Source organism: Wolffia australiana, chromosome 8, assembly GCF_029677425.1.
Source record: "Wolffia australiana isolate 7733 chromosome 8, ASM2967742v1".
Taxonomy (NCBI): domain Eukaryota; kingdom Viridiplantae; phylum Streptophyta; class Magnoliopsida; order Alismatales; family Araceae; genus Wolffia; species Wolffia australiana.
Window position 1 is genome coordinate 14,974,799 of NC_135842.1, and position 12,702 is coordinate 14,987,500.

Sequence of the window (12,702 nt, forward strand, 5' to 3'; positions counted from 1 at the left end):
TCACTCGCCCCTCACCGTCGCTGTCAAAGTGCTTTCAGGGGAGAAGGGGTTCACCCTCTACGAATCCCCATAAATCACAAAGAGTTCCTGATATGACTAGCACTAGGATCCCTGGTCAGATCTTGTTTTTGCATATTGGATCAAGACATCAATGCCGACCTGATCGATTTTGCGACCAATCAATAATAATAAATATGATCGACCTAATGAATTTTTCTATGGACCGATGAATATGATCAGCCTGTCGACCAAGATTGATCACAATTATAATCGACAATCCAATCATGATGGATGCACCTTACTTCAAATCTGTTAATCAGATTCAAGTGATCTGATATGATCTAATCCTGTCACAAAGCCCTTGATGGGTGAGTAAGTTATCAGAATATAACATATTTATATGTGCATGCATATAAATAGCTTAAATTGATAAATAGCCACATATATATCTATAGATTGATTTAAAAAGTAAGTAATAAACTGAGAGGACAGATGGATCAATAGATTGACTGATTGAATTATTTTATAATTTAAAGCTGAGCAGAACCATAAGGCCAACCTTTGTTACATCCATGGAACTTAGGCAAAGGTTTCTCCACATGACTGTTATAGCCACAATTGCCAACGGTAAACAGAAATCATGGCAATGCTACACACATGAAAGTGATAATGATTCCACATACCTTCTTTCAGGTCTTTCCTTGGTTTTGAAGTTGTTCCTGTCAAAAAGAGAGATTAGCCCCCCATCAAGGTCAGAAGCTTTCTCTCTCTCTCTCTCTCTCTCTCTCTCTCTCTCTCTCTCTTTCTCTAGCCCTATTTTCCGTCATCCCTCTTTCTCTCTCTCTCTCCTTCCTCTATCTCTCTCACTTACTCCCTCTTTATCCCATCGTCCGTCCATCTCTCCCTCTGTTATTCTCTTTTTCCTACCTAGAGCACATACCTCACTCATGAAGATGCCGTGAAATCCATATGGAACACGCTTTGGCAATTCCACAACCGCTACTGGATCAGGGGACAACGTCTTTGCATCCAGCACAGTTACTTCTGACTTCCTGGTAGAAGGGAAAGCGTTTGCAACGAGAGAGAAATTCAAAATATATTGGAGCTAGAGAGAGGGATGCACTGTCCCATTTATAGGTAAAAGAAAAAAGAACTAAAAATATTTATATCCCGATGGAGAACAGCAGGATAGATCTAGAGATACAGATAAATGCATAAATAGATTGAGAAAGAAATCTCACAGACATGTATAGAGGTTGAGAGTTAGATGTATAACACCCTATAAAGATGTAGTTCTAGAGAGATAGATGAAAGCCCGATACAGAGATGATACTCAGATTACAGAGAAAGTGCAATATATTTGAAGTTCAATACAAAAAAGAGAAACAAGTATATTTTTAAAGATATAGACTCGTAGCTGCATAGTGAGAAAGATTAATCTATAGATACTGGATTGGAATGGTTAAGGATAGACACATAGAGAGAGATGGAGAGGGAGACCTTGGATTTCTCGCATGGTAGGGAATCACGTATACAAAGAGAGAGGAAGTTAAGAGCGAGTTAGATAGATAGATAGATAGACGTATACATACATAAATAGAGAGAGAGGGAATAAGAGAGAGTGAGAGGTACCCAGTGCTTTCATCATACACAAAGAAAATCAAGTAGCCATCGTCTTCATCTGAAGAGACTCCATGCTGGCGTGGCACAAAGACTGCCTCAGAGCCAAACCTGCCGGGTCCTAACTCAAATATCCCAACCACATTGCCCCCTAATTTGAGCTCCGTATCTTCATCGAACTTTGGCTCCAGTTGGAGATCAAACTTCACTATACCCTTGATCCTCGTCCTGGAGTGGAACATCGCTGCATAAACATACCGCTGCTTCCTGCACTCACATACCTAGCAACTTGTCATCTCCATGATTTGCACTTTAGCAAGGATTCCCATCTAATCTATGATTTTGGCAAGTTGGTACAAACCGTCCAATGAAACTTTCATTAATTCGGGGAAAGTCAACAATGGAGATGGAGAGCTGCCTCTGGGTAGCGGCGCCGCTCTTCATGTTAAATCTCATCTCATACCTGCAAAGAGAAAGTAAAGGACATTGAGGTGAACAGGAAAAATCTTGAAAATTTGGATGGATCTTTGGATGAATGGAAGAGAGAGAGGCACGATGATGGGAGAAACCTATCGCCCTTGGAGCTGGAAATAAACCCTAAAATGGTTCATCTTTTAATTCACTCTATCTGCCTTAATTAAAAAAATAGAGATAACACTGTGACATTTTAACCCTGAAGTTAAACAATTTGATATGAAGAGGAATATGTGGTTGACAGATCACGTACAGCTCGTTCTTGACATCGTCAAGGATCATGACCAAGGTTGGATTCTCAATGCGGCAGGTGATGAGGACCACCTCCTCGCCTTCCTCCCATGCATTTGCTGCCCCACAAGACAAATCCAGAAACAAATTCAACTTCATGAGAGCCCTTCTCATTGATATGGATACTGTATATTGAAGGAGTGTGAGGACCATATGAAAGAAGAAAATGAAACTGATGAGAGAAATCAAGAGATACAGAGAGAATAAGCAAGAAAAATCAAGGGAGGAGAGCAGTGGGTAGAGAGACAGAATATTGGATGACACTGATAGACTGAGTAAAGAGAGGGGAGGGGATAGGAGGGAAGTGCGAGAAGAAAGAAAAAGGTAGCGAAGAGAGGAAGGAAGAACCACGGAGAGAGAAAACAGGAATAATAGCAGAGGAGAGAAGTCCCGGGGGCCAGAGAGAATATTATATGAAATAGAGCAAGAGAGAATATTATATGAGAGAGTAAAAAATGAGGCTAACTAAGAAAGAAAGAAACCAGATAGCATTATGCGGAGGGAAGAGGAAGAGAGAGAGCGAGAGAGAAAGAGACAGACAGGAGAGAGAGAGAGATAAAGAGAGAGAGAAAGACAGAGAGAGAGAGAGGGAGAGAGAGAGAGAGAGAAAGAGAGAGAACCCACCGTTATGGAAAATAAAGCAGCTGGGTAGCTCAAACCATTTGATTTGTAGCTCATCCTTTGCGTACCTCGGGAGAACTCCAAATTTAGCCTTCCTTGTAGGATCAAATCTAAAGAGGAAAGTCCCGTCTTTCACCATATCCTGTGACCACCAGAAGAATAGTCGGAAATTAAAAATCTTTAATAAAGACATCTAGAAGAGTCTTTCTTGCTTGCGTCAAATAATCACAAACATATAAATCTACCTTTGGCCGAAAGTAGAGAGGAAGATCCATAAAAATTGCATAATTCTCGGTAATTGCAAAATCGTGCATCATTACTGGTTCTGGAATAGTGATCGGCACGGGATCAAGCATCCTCCCTTCCTTGGTGACAACTCTGTAGGTAACATATGGCAGTTGACCGGCATAACCGAAAGTGAACATCTCATCTGCATCGTGGACCACTCGTTCTCATTAGTCAATTAAAATAATTAGACCAGGAACATTGCCATGATTCTTTTTCAGAAAGATCCCCAAATAAGCTGGTCAAGATTCTAAACAGTAACAATCCCAAATATCTATAATGGCACTTCCAAAGCAACAGTATCGATAAATTATTATTTGGCCGGCTACAATAGGAACATACATAGTGCATAACCTTATCTTATGTGCAAAATTCTTCAGTTCAAAGACTAAATTACATTATTTCACAATAAAGTATTTTTTAGATGTTTTATGGAAATAGTACTATTTATTCTCTTCAGCTAACACCGAGAAATTTAGCAAATGTTTCATCAGGTTCAAAGCAGCAATTTATATAGACAACTATAAATATGTTTTTGGAAACCATACAAATTTGGGTGATGGGTGACAATAGCTAAACATGAGTCAATGAGTAATTTTTATAAAAAAATCCATTTATGAGTACAGTACCAGTCTGCCGATTCTTAAATCAAAGGAGTATTGACCATATTAAGGCCGACAATCAGTTAGATAATGAATTTTGCACATCTGATTGATATGGATTGCACTGCTGCGATTGATCATGACCTTACCTGTAAATGGGTCAACTTTGGGATGCGCTGTGAAATTATGCACCAGTCGTTTATCATAATCCAACAGCCCAATAGTCTGAAGATCTCCATCCTCCAAAACCCTAACGACATCTGTCCATCAGATCAGACATAACTATCTCATTAATAATTGTAATTATTACACCTTTGTTGCACTAAATGTGTCTGAAGAGATTTATCGCACTTACAGGGCTTATCAGCTTCATAAAGAGCTAAGAGTCTGCCATGGTGGTACACAAGGGCCGTATTAGCTGGAGAATAAATCAAAACAACAAATAAAAAATCAGATCACAAAAATAAAATTAGTCAAGAAATACATTCGACACAACCTGCTCCTCTCCCGTAAGAAAACTCCAAAATTTTCAACTTTCCCTGCAGTTCATTCATGTATATCATAAAAAGCCCAAAAACTCCTTTCATGTCGCCAAGCTGTGAGTTCAAGAAATAAAAAGTCATTTCATGTGGTCATTTCAGAGAACGATGGCCGCACAATCCTATCAAAACATAATATATTCAATTAATACGGCTTTTTAATTACCTTAGCAAAACGAGCTCGTCCAAAAAACTCTTCCTGTTTAAACCGGGATGTAGTCACATATCTTGAGACGTAGCTCGCCTTCCCATCTTTGATGCGGACACCGTGGATGATCCTTCAGAATTATAAAGTTTTTTAAGAAGCATTTTCAAAAAAAGTTTTTTTAAGAAAATGGGTCTCAAAAATCTTCAATCTTATTTCCAAAACCACATATTCAACGACTATGCAGTCCTTTTTGGGGGAGAAAGAACACACCCGTCGCCGTCAAACCTGCAGAGACAACAAGGACGGAAACTCGAGTCAGAACTATGCAATTCTGATATCGTCTAAATCAAATTAAACACATTAATAGCAGAATATACAATGCTGATACCGTCTAAATCCAATTAAACACATTAATAGCAGAATAGGCAATTCTGATACTGTGTGAATATAATTGGACGCATTCATAGCAGAATTACGCAATTCTGATACTGTTTGAATCGAATTAAACACATTCATAGCAGAATTATGCAATTTTGATACGTTTGAATCGAATTAAACACATTCATAGCAGAATTATGCAATTTTGATACGTTTGAATCGAATTAAACACATTGATAGCAGAATTATGCAATTCTGATACGTTTGAATCGAATTAAACACATTGATAGCAGACTTATGCAATTCTGATACGTTTGAATCGAATTAAACACATTCATAACATAAAATTGTCCGCTGTTGACTATCATACCAGTGGTATTCAGCTACCGGAGAGTGTCTGGGGTTTGGCCCCACTCTGACGAACTCCCCATTCAAACATTCCTGCGTCAAAGAACATAATAAATACAGAATCCAACAGATAAAACTAGAATTGAAAAAAGCCTACCGGCAGAGCTCCCCTGATCTTGAGATCTCCGCTGGGAGGAGTCTCTTCCAAGACGGGGCCGAAGTTTTCAGAAAGATAGTAATTTGGTTTACCGGAGTGGCCTGTCAGACTAATTACTGCTCTTTCAAGAAGATCTAGTGCCGCTGAGAGGATTCCTTTACCGGGTTTTGGCTCAACCACGACGATCTTCGGAACGGCTTCTTCCTCAATACCCATCTCTTCAGCCCTTCTCTGGTTCTTCCTCCTTCCCTGCTGTTGAATATCGTCAACCATTTGAATATGTAGCAATTCTGCTCTTGCACTTCATCTGGGTAGTCGCTACCATGTTCTTAAGAAAGAATTTTTCCCATTGTTTTATATTCCATACGAACTATTTTAAAGATTTCTCGCTATTCAAGAATGTAAAGATGTGGCAGAAAATTGAACAAGTTTCAACAAGCTACGAATGGGCAAGAGAAGATGATTATGGTGGAGTCCTCTAGAATGGACTGGGGAGACTTTATATAACAATTCACTTTGTTTAGTAGAAAACTGTTGATTAAAGGGAAATGGCAAAATTTAGGTACTGTTCCTTTAATAATTTTATTTGAGAATTTAAACAAGAAAGTCCTACTTCTGGATTAAATGTGTGCTTTGTCCTAGCATTTTTCAACTTTAGTGAGAAATTTCAAGCTCAGACTCAAGAAAATGTTACATTTTTAAGAAAATGTTACAAATTTTACTGATAAATCAAAATTGATCTTTTTCAATATTTTAACCAAAATCAGAAATTCACATCAGATGATATCAGCTCGGGTTTGACATTGTGGACCGGGGACCGGTCCGAACGGGGACCAAAAAAAGACCGGACCGGAAGTGGACTGAACTTTAGGTAAGGTTTAGGTCCATGCCAAAAACCGGACCGGACCGGACCCTATCCCACATACTACCCATTCCCCTTCCCATCTCCCTTTCCATAACCCGCCCCAAAGCTCGTCGACGCTGCTACGCATGTAACGCCTCTGTCCCCCCACCCTGCTCCTTGCCACCCTCGGTACCGAACCGGACCGGGACTGAACAAGACCGGACCGGAACCAGCCCGAAATTCAGGTACAGTTTAGGTCCATGCCATAAAATCGGACCGAACCGGGACCGTCAAACCCTAATATCAGCCGGACCCCTACATAAAGGTGGATGGGGTCAATTTGAAGTTGTTATTTTTTCACTTTTTTGTGGCTAAAATAAATTAAAATTTAAACTTTCCAGAGAACAAAATCTCCACGCCACCGTCAGAAACCTTTCTTTTCAATCCCAATGCCAAACCCTATGAATTCAGAGACCCTTAAATCAGTAAATGATTAAGATATCATTCCTGTGTTAAAAAAACTATAAATCAGCATTCATGGAATTGAAATGCTAAATCATGTAAAACAAATCAGGAAGTGCAAGTTTGTGTCAATGGAGATAAGTGAGAAGAGATAAAAAATGTAATTAATTTATGTTTGCATTGTTTTTCCCTCAGCAATTTTTTTGTATGCCACATGAGCAAAAAAGACTAATGGTCAACTATCATTAACTAGTTAATAAGGTAAAGCCATGTGATTTCATTTTCATCTGATTTTTAGGTTACCCATTTTAAAGATATATTTCTCATTACTTTTATTTTAGGCAAAAAATCCTCCAAGAAATATAACTTAGAATATTTTATTGACAAAATCATAATTCTTTTGCATGTTTATAAATATACAAGAAAAAAATACTATTCATTATAAGTTGGACTAAAAACTAAAATTTTTATGATAATTCAAATTGATGAATAAATAAATGTCATGTCAATTTGGATATCAGAAAACTAACGGAAATATATGAGGCGGACAAGCCAATTTCACATTCCACATATTCATTGATACAATATAAATTAATTGTAAAGCATGTGTGACACTTGATATTGAAGTCCATCAGTACATGCAATGCTTAAATGAATTATGATGTGATCATATTAGGGTAATTATTAGTCTTTAAACATGTGTTCTAAACATTCTTATTTAAAGGATTCTCAAGAAGGATATCAAAATATATGCATACAATCGCACTGCCTGGTCCCACTCATATGATGATGATGGATATTATGTCGTTGTCAAGTCAATCACACTTCCATGATTTATTTAAGTTCATTGAAATAAATATTTTTCGTTATTATTTTCGTGTGATCTTTACAATGAAGTACATGAGAATGTGCAATGACTAAGTGAACTATGATGATATCATAATATAGCAATACTAATATTTAAACATGTATCTTGAATCTTCCTATTCAATGGGTGATCAAGATGTATTTCAAATTATCTGGTTATAACAGCACTATATGATCCTATTTATATGATAAGTATAGATGATCATGTAGCCCTTAGTCTGGAGATGCTAAGGATAGACAGTGGGTACTCTTTAGAGAAAAAATTTAGTGACCTGATCCATATGGATCCCTCCCTCATTTGTATTATACCTGAATGTCAATCAAGTTGATTCCTTTAAGGGTTATATATGACCTGCTGATGTAAGACACCAAGGACAACTCATGGAAGGTGATTTTCTAGTCAAAATAAATCATCTGATCTTGGTTTGAAAGGAAATTAGGCTTAAGGAATATGATATAGTTAAATTCCTTACCATGGTAGTTGTAATATCATAGAAGGTGTCACAGTTAACTAAAATAATGGATTTCACCACACATCAGTACTAACCAAAATAATAGATTCGTGTTTGATAGTTACCATACCCTTATTCATTCCAAATCTTTGCAAAAGATTCGGAATGAATAAATGTACACAGTAGCCAAAGATGGGAAATGTTCCATGAGAAAGTTGGCATGCTCTCTTTTATCTTCTGGGGCACAATGTGTAGCTTTGGCACACCATGGGCTATAATCTATATGTGTTTTAGTTAATTCATAAGGTCGATCAATAAAAATTAATGGACTGCTGAAGTTACACATATTAGATTTTCAAACATTGGTGGATAACTCTAAGGTTGGGTTTTTTACTCTATTTTTAAAATGGCAAGGACTTTTATAAATTTCACAATAAATTTTCTGAAAATATCTCAAGCAATATAAATAGAGGCGGCACCCTAATTTGATAACCATGTAAGTCATTTCTTCTCTCCCTCTTCCTTGAGTGATACTTCTTGTGAGACTAGATGGAGAGGAAATAATAATTCTAGCAGCACAGTTTGCGAAAATAAAATGATATCAAGTGTGATAGAGGACCATCTAGAAGATCATACCTGAGTTTGTGAGCAGCATTGCCGTCGAGCCCGAGCCAACGCGAAGAACATGAGCCTCAAGTATCAGGCTTGACGACATGAACATGTTTGTCTTATTCTCTGCGCCTTCTTTTTTATGGAAATTATGGAAGATCCCCCATGTTTTGGGCTCCCTACGTTATATTCGTGTTTTAGGTTTGATTCGGGCCATAAGGTTAATGTCCTTGTCACTTCGGACATTTTCCTTAAATTGGCCCATTAGGCCAACCTTCCCTACCCATGTAAGGGAAGGTATGCTCAAAGAAACTCATGTAAGGGAATTCCATTTGAGAAATTTAAATTTTGAGATTTGTCTCTTCTCCTTTGGGGTTCTTAGCCTTCTCCATCACCCTAGAGAGCTATCTTCTTGCTTTCTAGGGAGCCCTGAGGAAGATGATCGTCTGGTGATCCGTCGCCACCAAGTTCACCGTCATCGCTGTCATTAGCGCTGCCAAAAGAACAGCCACAGCCGCTCACCACCAGCCCCATCTCTCATGCATCAATAGAGTAGCCAAGTTCCGTTCAGCTGCCCTCGTTCAGCCCAACCGTCATCGTCGCCGCCCAATGACGTCCCGGCTTGGGCCTACTGTTTGGCCGCACACACCTTTCTTACACCTGCCATCCGCGACCGTTCCGGATTTCAGTTGCTGACCTTGGTCGTGTTGAGAATCTTTGATGGAGGTAGAAGGAAGAAGATAGAAGAAGTAAGAAGAGAGAAGAAGAGAAGAAGAACACCATGAGAATTGGTGCAAGCGTTGGATCGTTGTTATTCCCCAAATTCAAGATGTTCGTTACATTTGTTCTTATAGGCGTATAAATGATATAAGAATAGTAATTTTCCTTTATTGAGATATATCCGTTGTAACAGTTTACAACGGATATATTTCATTTAAATGCAGATTTAATCTGCACCGTTATAATTCAAAGAGGTACACCGATCGTGACCGTTGATCGGTCCCGTGTACTCTTTCCTTATAACGTTGATCAGATTAGATCTGGACCGTTATAACTAAATGGGTGCACTGAGCACATCTGTAGATTGGTCCTGTGGAACCATTGTGATCCTGACCGTTATAACGCTATCTAGATTCAATCCTGTCCATCTAGGTTTAATCCTGTTCTATATTTGAACCTATATTTAATCCTAACGTCTAAGTCTCTAATGAGTATAATGTATATGTTGATTTGTTACTAACTAATCTTGATTAGATCCTAGACGAAGACTGCCCGGTATGTGCTTTGACTTGGCGAGTTGGCGCACTGTCCATCTTGTGTTGACTCCTTAACAGGTCGCACACACCTCAGCCTACAAGCATCGTAGCGCACAACCACTGTTCGCGCAGCGCCACCCCATGATCGTTCAGTTGCCGCGAAGCTGGCGCGAGGAGCATGCTCTAGGCGCGTTTTGCACCCTCGTAGTGCACACACAGGCGCATAGCACGCTCAGCGCCCCCCGCACGCTGCTCTGCATGGGCTCCACGCGCCTTCCGCATGCTCGCGGGATCCAAACGGTGTGCGTTGTGCACCGTGTAACTGTTGGCGACCATTCATCTCCCGTCTGAGGCTGTTTGCCATTTTCCATCGTTGTCTACTCAACTGGCCGCGATGTCCTCCGCTGGACTTCTTCGCCGATGATCAGTTACGACCACCATGGCTTCTAAGTCCTGCCCTGTCGGTTCTCGCTTGCTCCTCTGTCGGGAAGTTTTGAACCAAGAGAGAGGCAATTTTGTTCCTGGTGTCGGATTCATGTTGCTCTCAAAAATGGTCATGGATGCTTGTGGACAGTGATTATCCTCCACCCTGTCGGCCTTCGAGCTGGTCCCTCGAGTCATTGGGACCTTGTCTGTTACCCTAGACCCTAGGTCACAGGTTTCCATCGTACATTCTCATTGATTTTACTACGCTTGCATCATCTGTCCGCATTTGCATCTCTGATTATCTTCCTCTCCCTGTGGTGTAACATGAGCTGTTCAATCCCAACCCCGTCGTGTTACATTAAAGAGCTTTGAATATCATGGGAATACGTCTAGCAGCTGAGCATCTACACGACTTCAAGATGAACCATCAAGTACCAAGAAATTACAGATTCAGTTAATGCAAATGTAGTATTTTTTTTAGTTTTGGATTATGTTATTAGTTGTCAGATATGTCTTTTCATTAGATATTATGCTACAAAATCAAGTGAGGATCATTTTTTTAACAGTTCCGCTCCTAGCACTATTTGCCACCTCTTGTTGCAGACCTTGCTTCTTGTTCATGATCAATGAATGATGCTTATCACTAGTTGATATCAAAGTAATTGTTGGGCAGAAGCATTTCTGGGAGTCCTCATATGCCATAAATAGTCCTCCCTAGGGACTTGATATGACCGGCATACAGATTGCTAATCAGATCATGTTTTTGCATCTTGGACTGAGAAGATAAGAACACTGACCTGATTACCTTTGTGATTAACCTAAAATCAACAATTTTGATTGCAATCATAAAACATTTATGACCAAGGAATGTGATTGACCTCTTGGCCATGATTGGTCACGACTATGACCGGCGATCTGATCAGGATAACCACACCCTGCTTCAAATCTGTTAAACAGGTACAGTTAAACTGATACGACAAGAATCTGTCACCAACCTATTAATGCTCCACTATGTTATCAGATTAGCAGAGTAAATTAATATATAAAAACATAGATATATTTATATAAAAGTTAATAATTCATGATTTTAGGACAGACTAATTAAGTCATTGACTGATTGAATGATTATACTGTTTAAGGGTTCGTGCATCAGAGTGGGTTAGAAACATAATTCCATTCATTATTACATCCAAGGAAGTTGGGAGGAGTGTTCTCGAGGTTACTGTGGCATCCACAATTGCCAACCCTAAACGGAAGTCATCGCAGTGATGTACACATGAGAGTGATGATGATTCCAAATTTCTTCAATCATGTCTTTACTTGGTTTTGAAGTTGTTCCTGTCGAAAAGTGAGAGATTAGTCCCCCATTAGGTTATAAAATTCTCTCTCTCTCTCTCTTGCCCTCCCGCTCTCCCTCTTCCCCTTCCTCTCTCCCTCTTTCTCTCTGTTATTCTCTTTTAACTCTCTAGAGTACATACCTCACTCATGAAGATGCCATGAAATCCATATGGAACACGCTTTGGTAATTCCACAGCTGCAACTGGATCTGGAGACATCATCTTTGCATCCAACACAGTTACTTCTGACTTCCTAGTGGGAGGGAAATTGTTTACAAAGCAATATAAACATAAAATATAAGCAGCTATAGGGATGGATGTACGGTTCTATAAAGAGGTAACAGAAATAAAGCTAGAGAGATTCATTTCCCCCAATAGAGAACTGGGGGATAAATACAGATAAAGGTATAGATGCAGACTTTGACAGGTAAAGAAAGATGACAGACATATACAGAGGTGGAGAGTTAGGCTCAAAACTCCAAAAAGATGCAGTTCTAGACACATAGATGCAATCCAAACTGTAATGATATATAGATAAAGAGATAGCGCGATAAATACAAAGGTTAATGCAAAAATAGATATATGTATAATTTTAAAGATATTGATCTTGTAGTATCATAGTGTGAAAGATTAATCTGTGTAGAGATGAATACTGGATTAGAAATGTGAGAGAAAGAGAGGGTGAAAGGATGAGAGGCTTCGGATTTCTTGCATGAATGGAAATCACTTGCACAAAGAGGAAGTTAATATTGATATAGAGGCCAAGTTCAATACAAAGAGATTAACGTAGACTGGTAGATATATTTGTAGCTGCATAGTGAGCTAGACGTAATCACTATGCATAGAGGCTGAAAGAAAGATGCAAACCTTGGTAGATTGATTATGGATACATACGGAACTAGATAATGGAAGGAAGATAGAGATAGAGACAAATATAGATAGAGATAGAGAGATAAATAGAGATATACGTAGAAAGATATAGATAG

At 39.0% G+C, this 12,702-nt stretch overlaps 1 protein-coding gene and 1 pseudogene across 1 annotated transcript; both read right to left on the bottom strand.

Annotated features, from left to right (window-relative positions):
• On the bottom strand, positions 1-5,706 carry LOC144707142 (carotenoid 9,10(9',10')-cleavage dioxygenase-like). Its single transcript, XM_078580259.1, has 14 exons — positions 5,464-5,706; positions 5,329-5,399; positions 4,851-4,865; positions 4,599-4,710; positions 4,390-4,489; positions 4,249-4,311; positions 4,043-4,153; positions 3,252-3,436; positions 3,010-3,148; positions 2,348-2,444; positions 1,982-2,083; positions 1,633-1,887; positions 941-1,052; positions 1-57 (listed from the first exon to the last, which is right to left on the bottom strand). The coding sequence occupies exons 1-14, from the start codon at positions 5,677-5,679 to the stop codon at positions 1-3; spliced, it is 1,635 nt and encodes a 544-aa protein (XP_078436385.1). The 5' UTR covers positions 5,680-5,706.
• A 6,082-nt stretch (positions 5,707-11,788) lies between these two features.
• LOC144706658 (carotenoid 9,10(9',10')-cleavage dioxygenase-like) overlaps positions 11,789-12,702 on the bottom strand; it is a 6,526-nt pseudogene continuing 5,612 nt past the window's right edge.

Excerpts from the sequence above, each read along its gene's own strand:
- LOC144707142 (XM_078580259.1), bottom strand. The coding sequence starts at position 5,679 with ATGGGTATTGAGGAAGAAGCCGTTCCGAAGATCGTCGTGGTTGAGCCA. Across the intron at positions 5,400-5,463 it reads AGATCAGGGGAGCTCTGCCG|GAATGTTTGAATGGGGAGTT; the intron begins GTAGGCTTTTTT and ends TCTTTGACGCAG. Across the intron at positions 3,149-3,251 it reads CTCTCTACTTTCGGCCAAAG|GATATGGTGAAAGACGGGAC; the intron begins GTAGATTTATAT and ends TGGTGGTCACAG.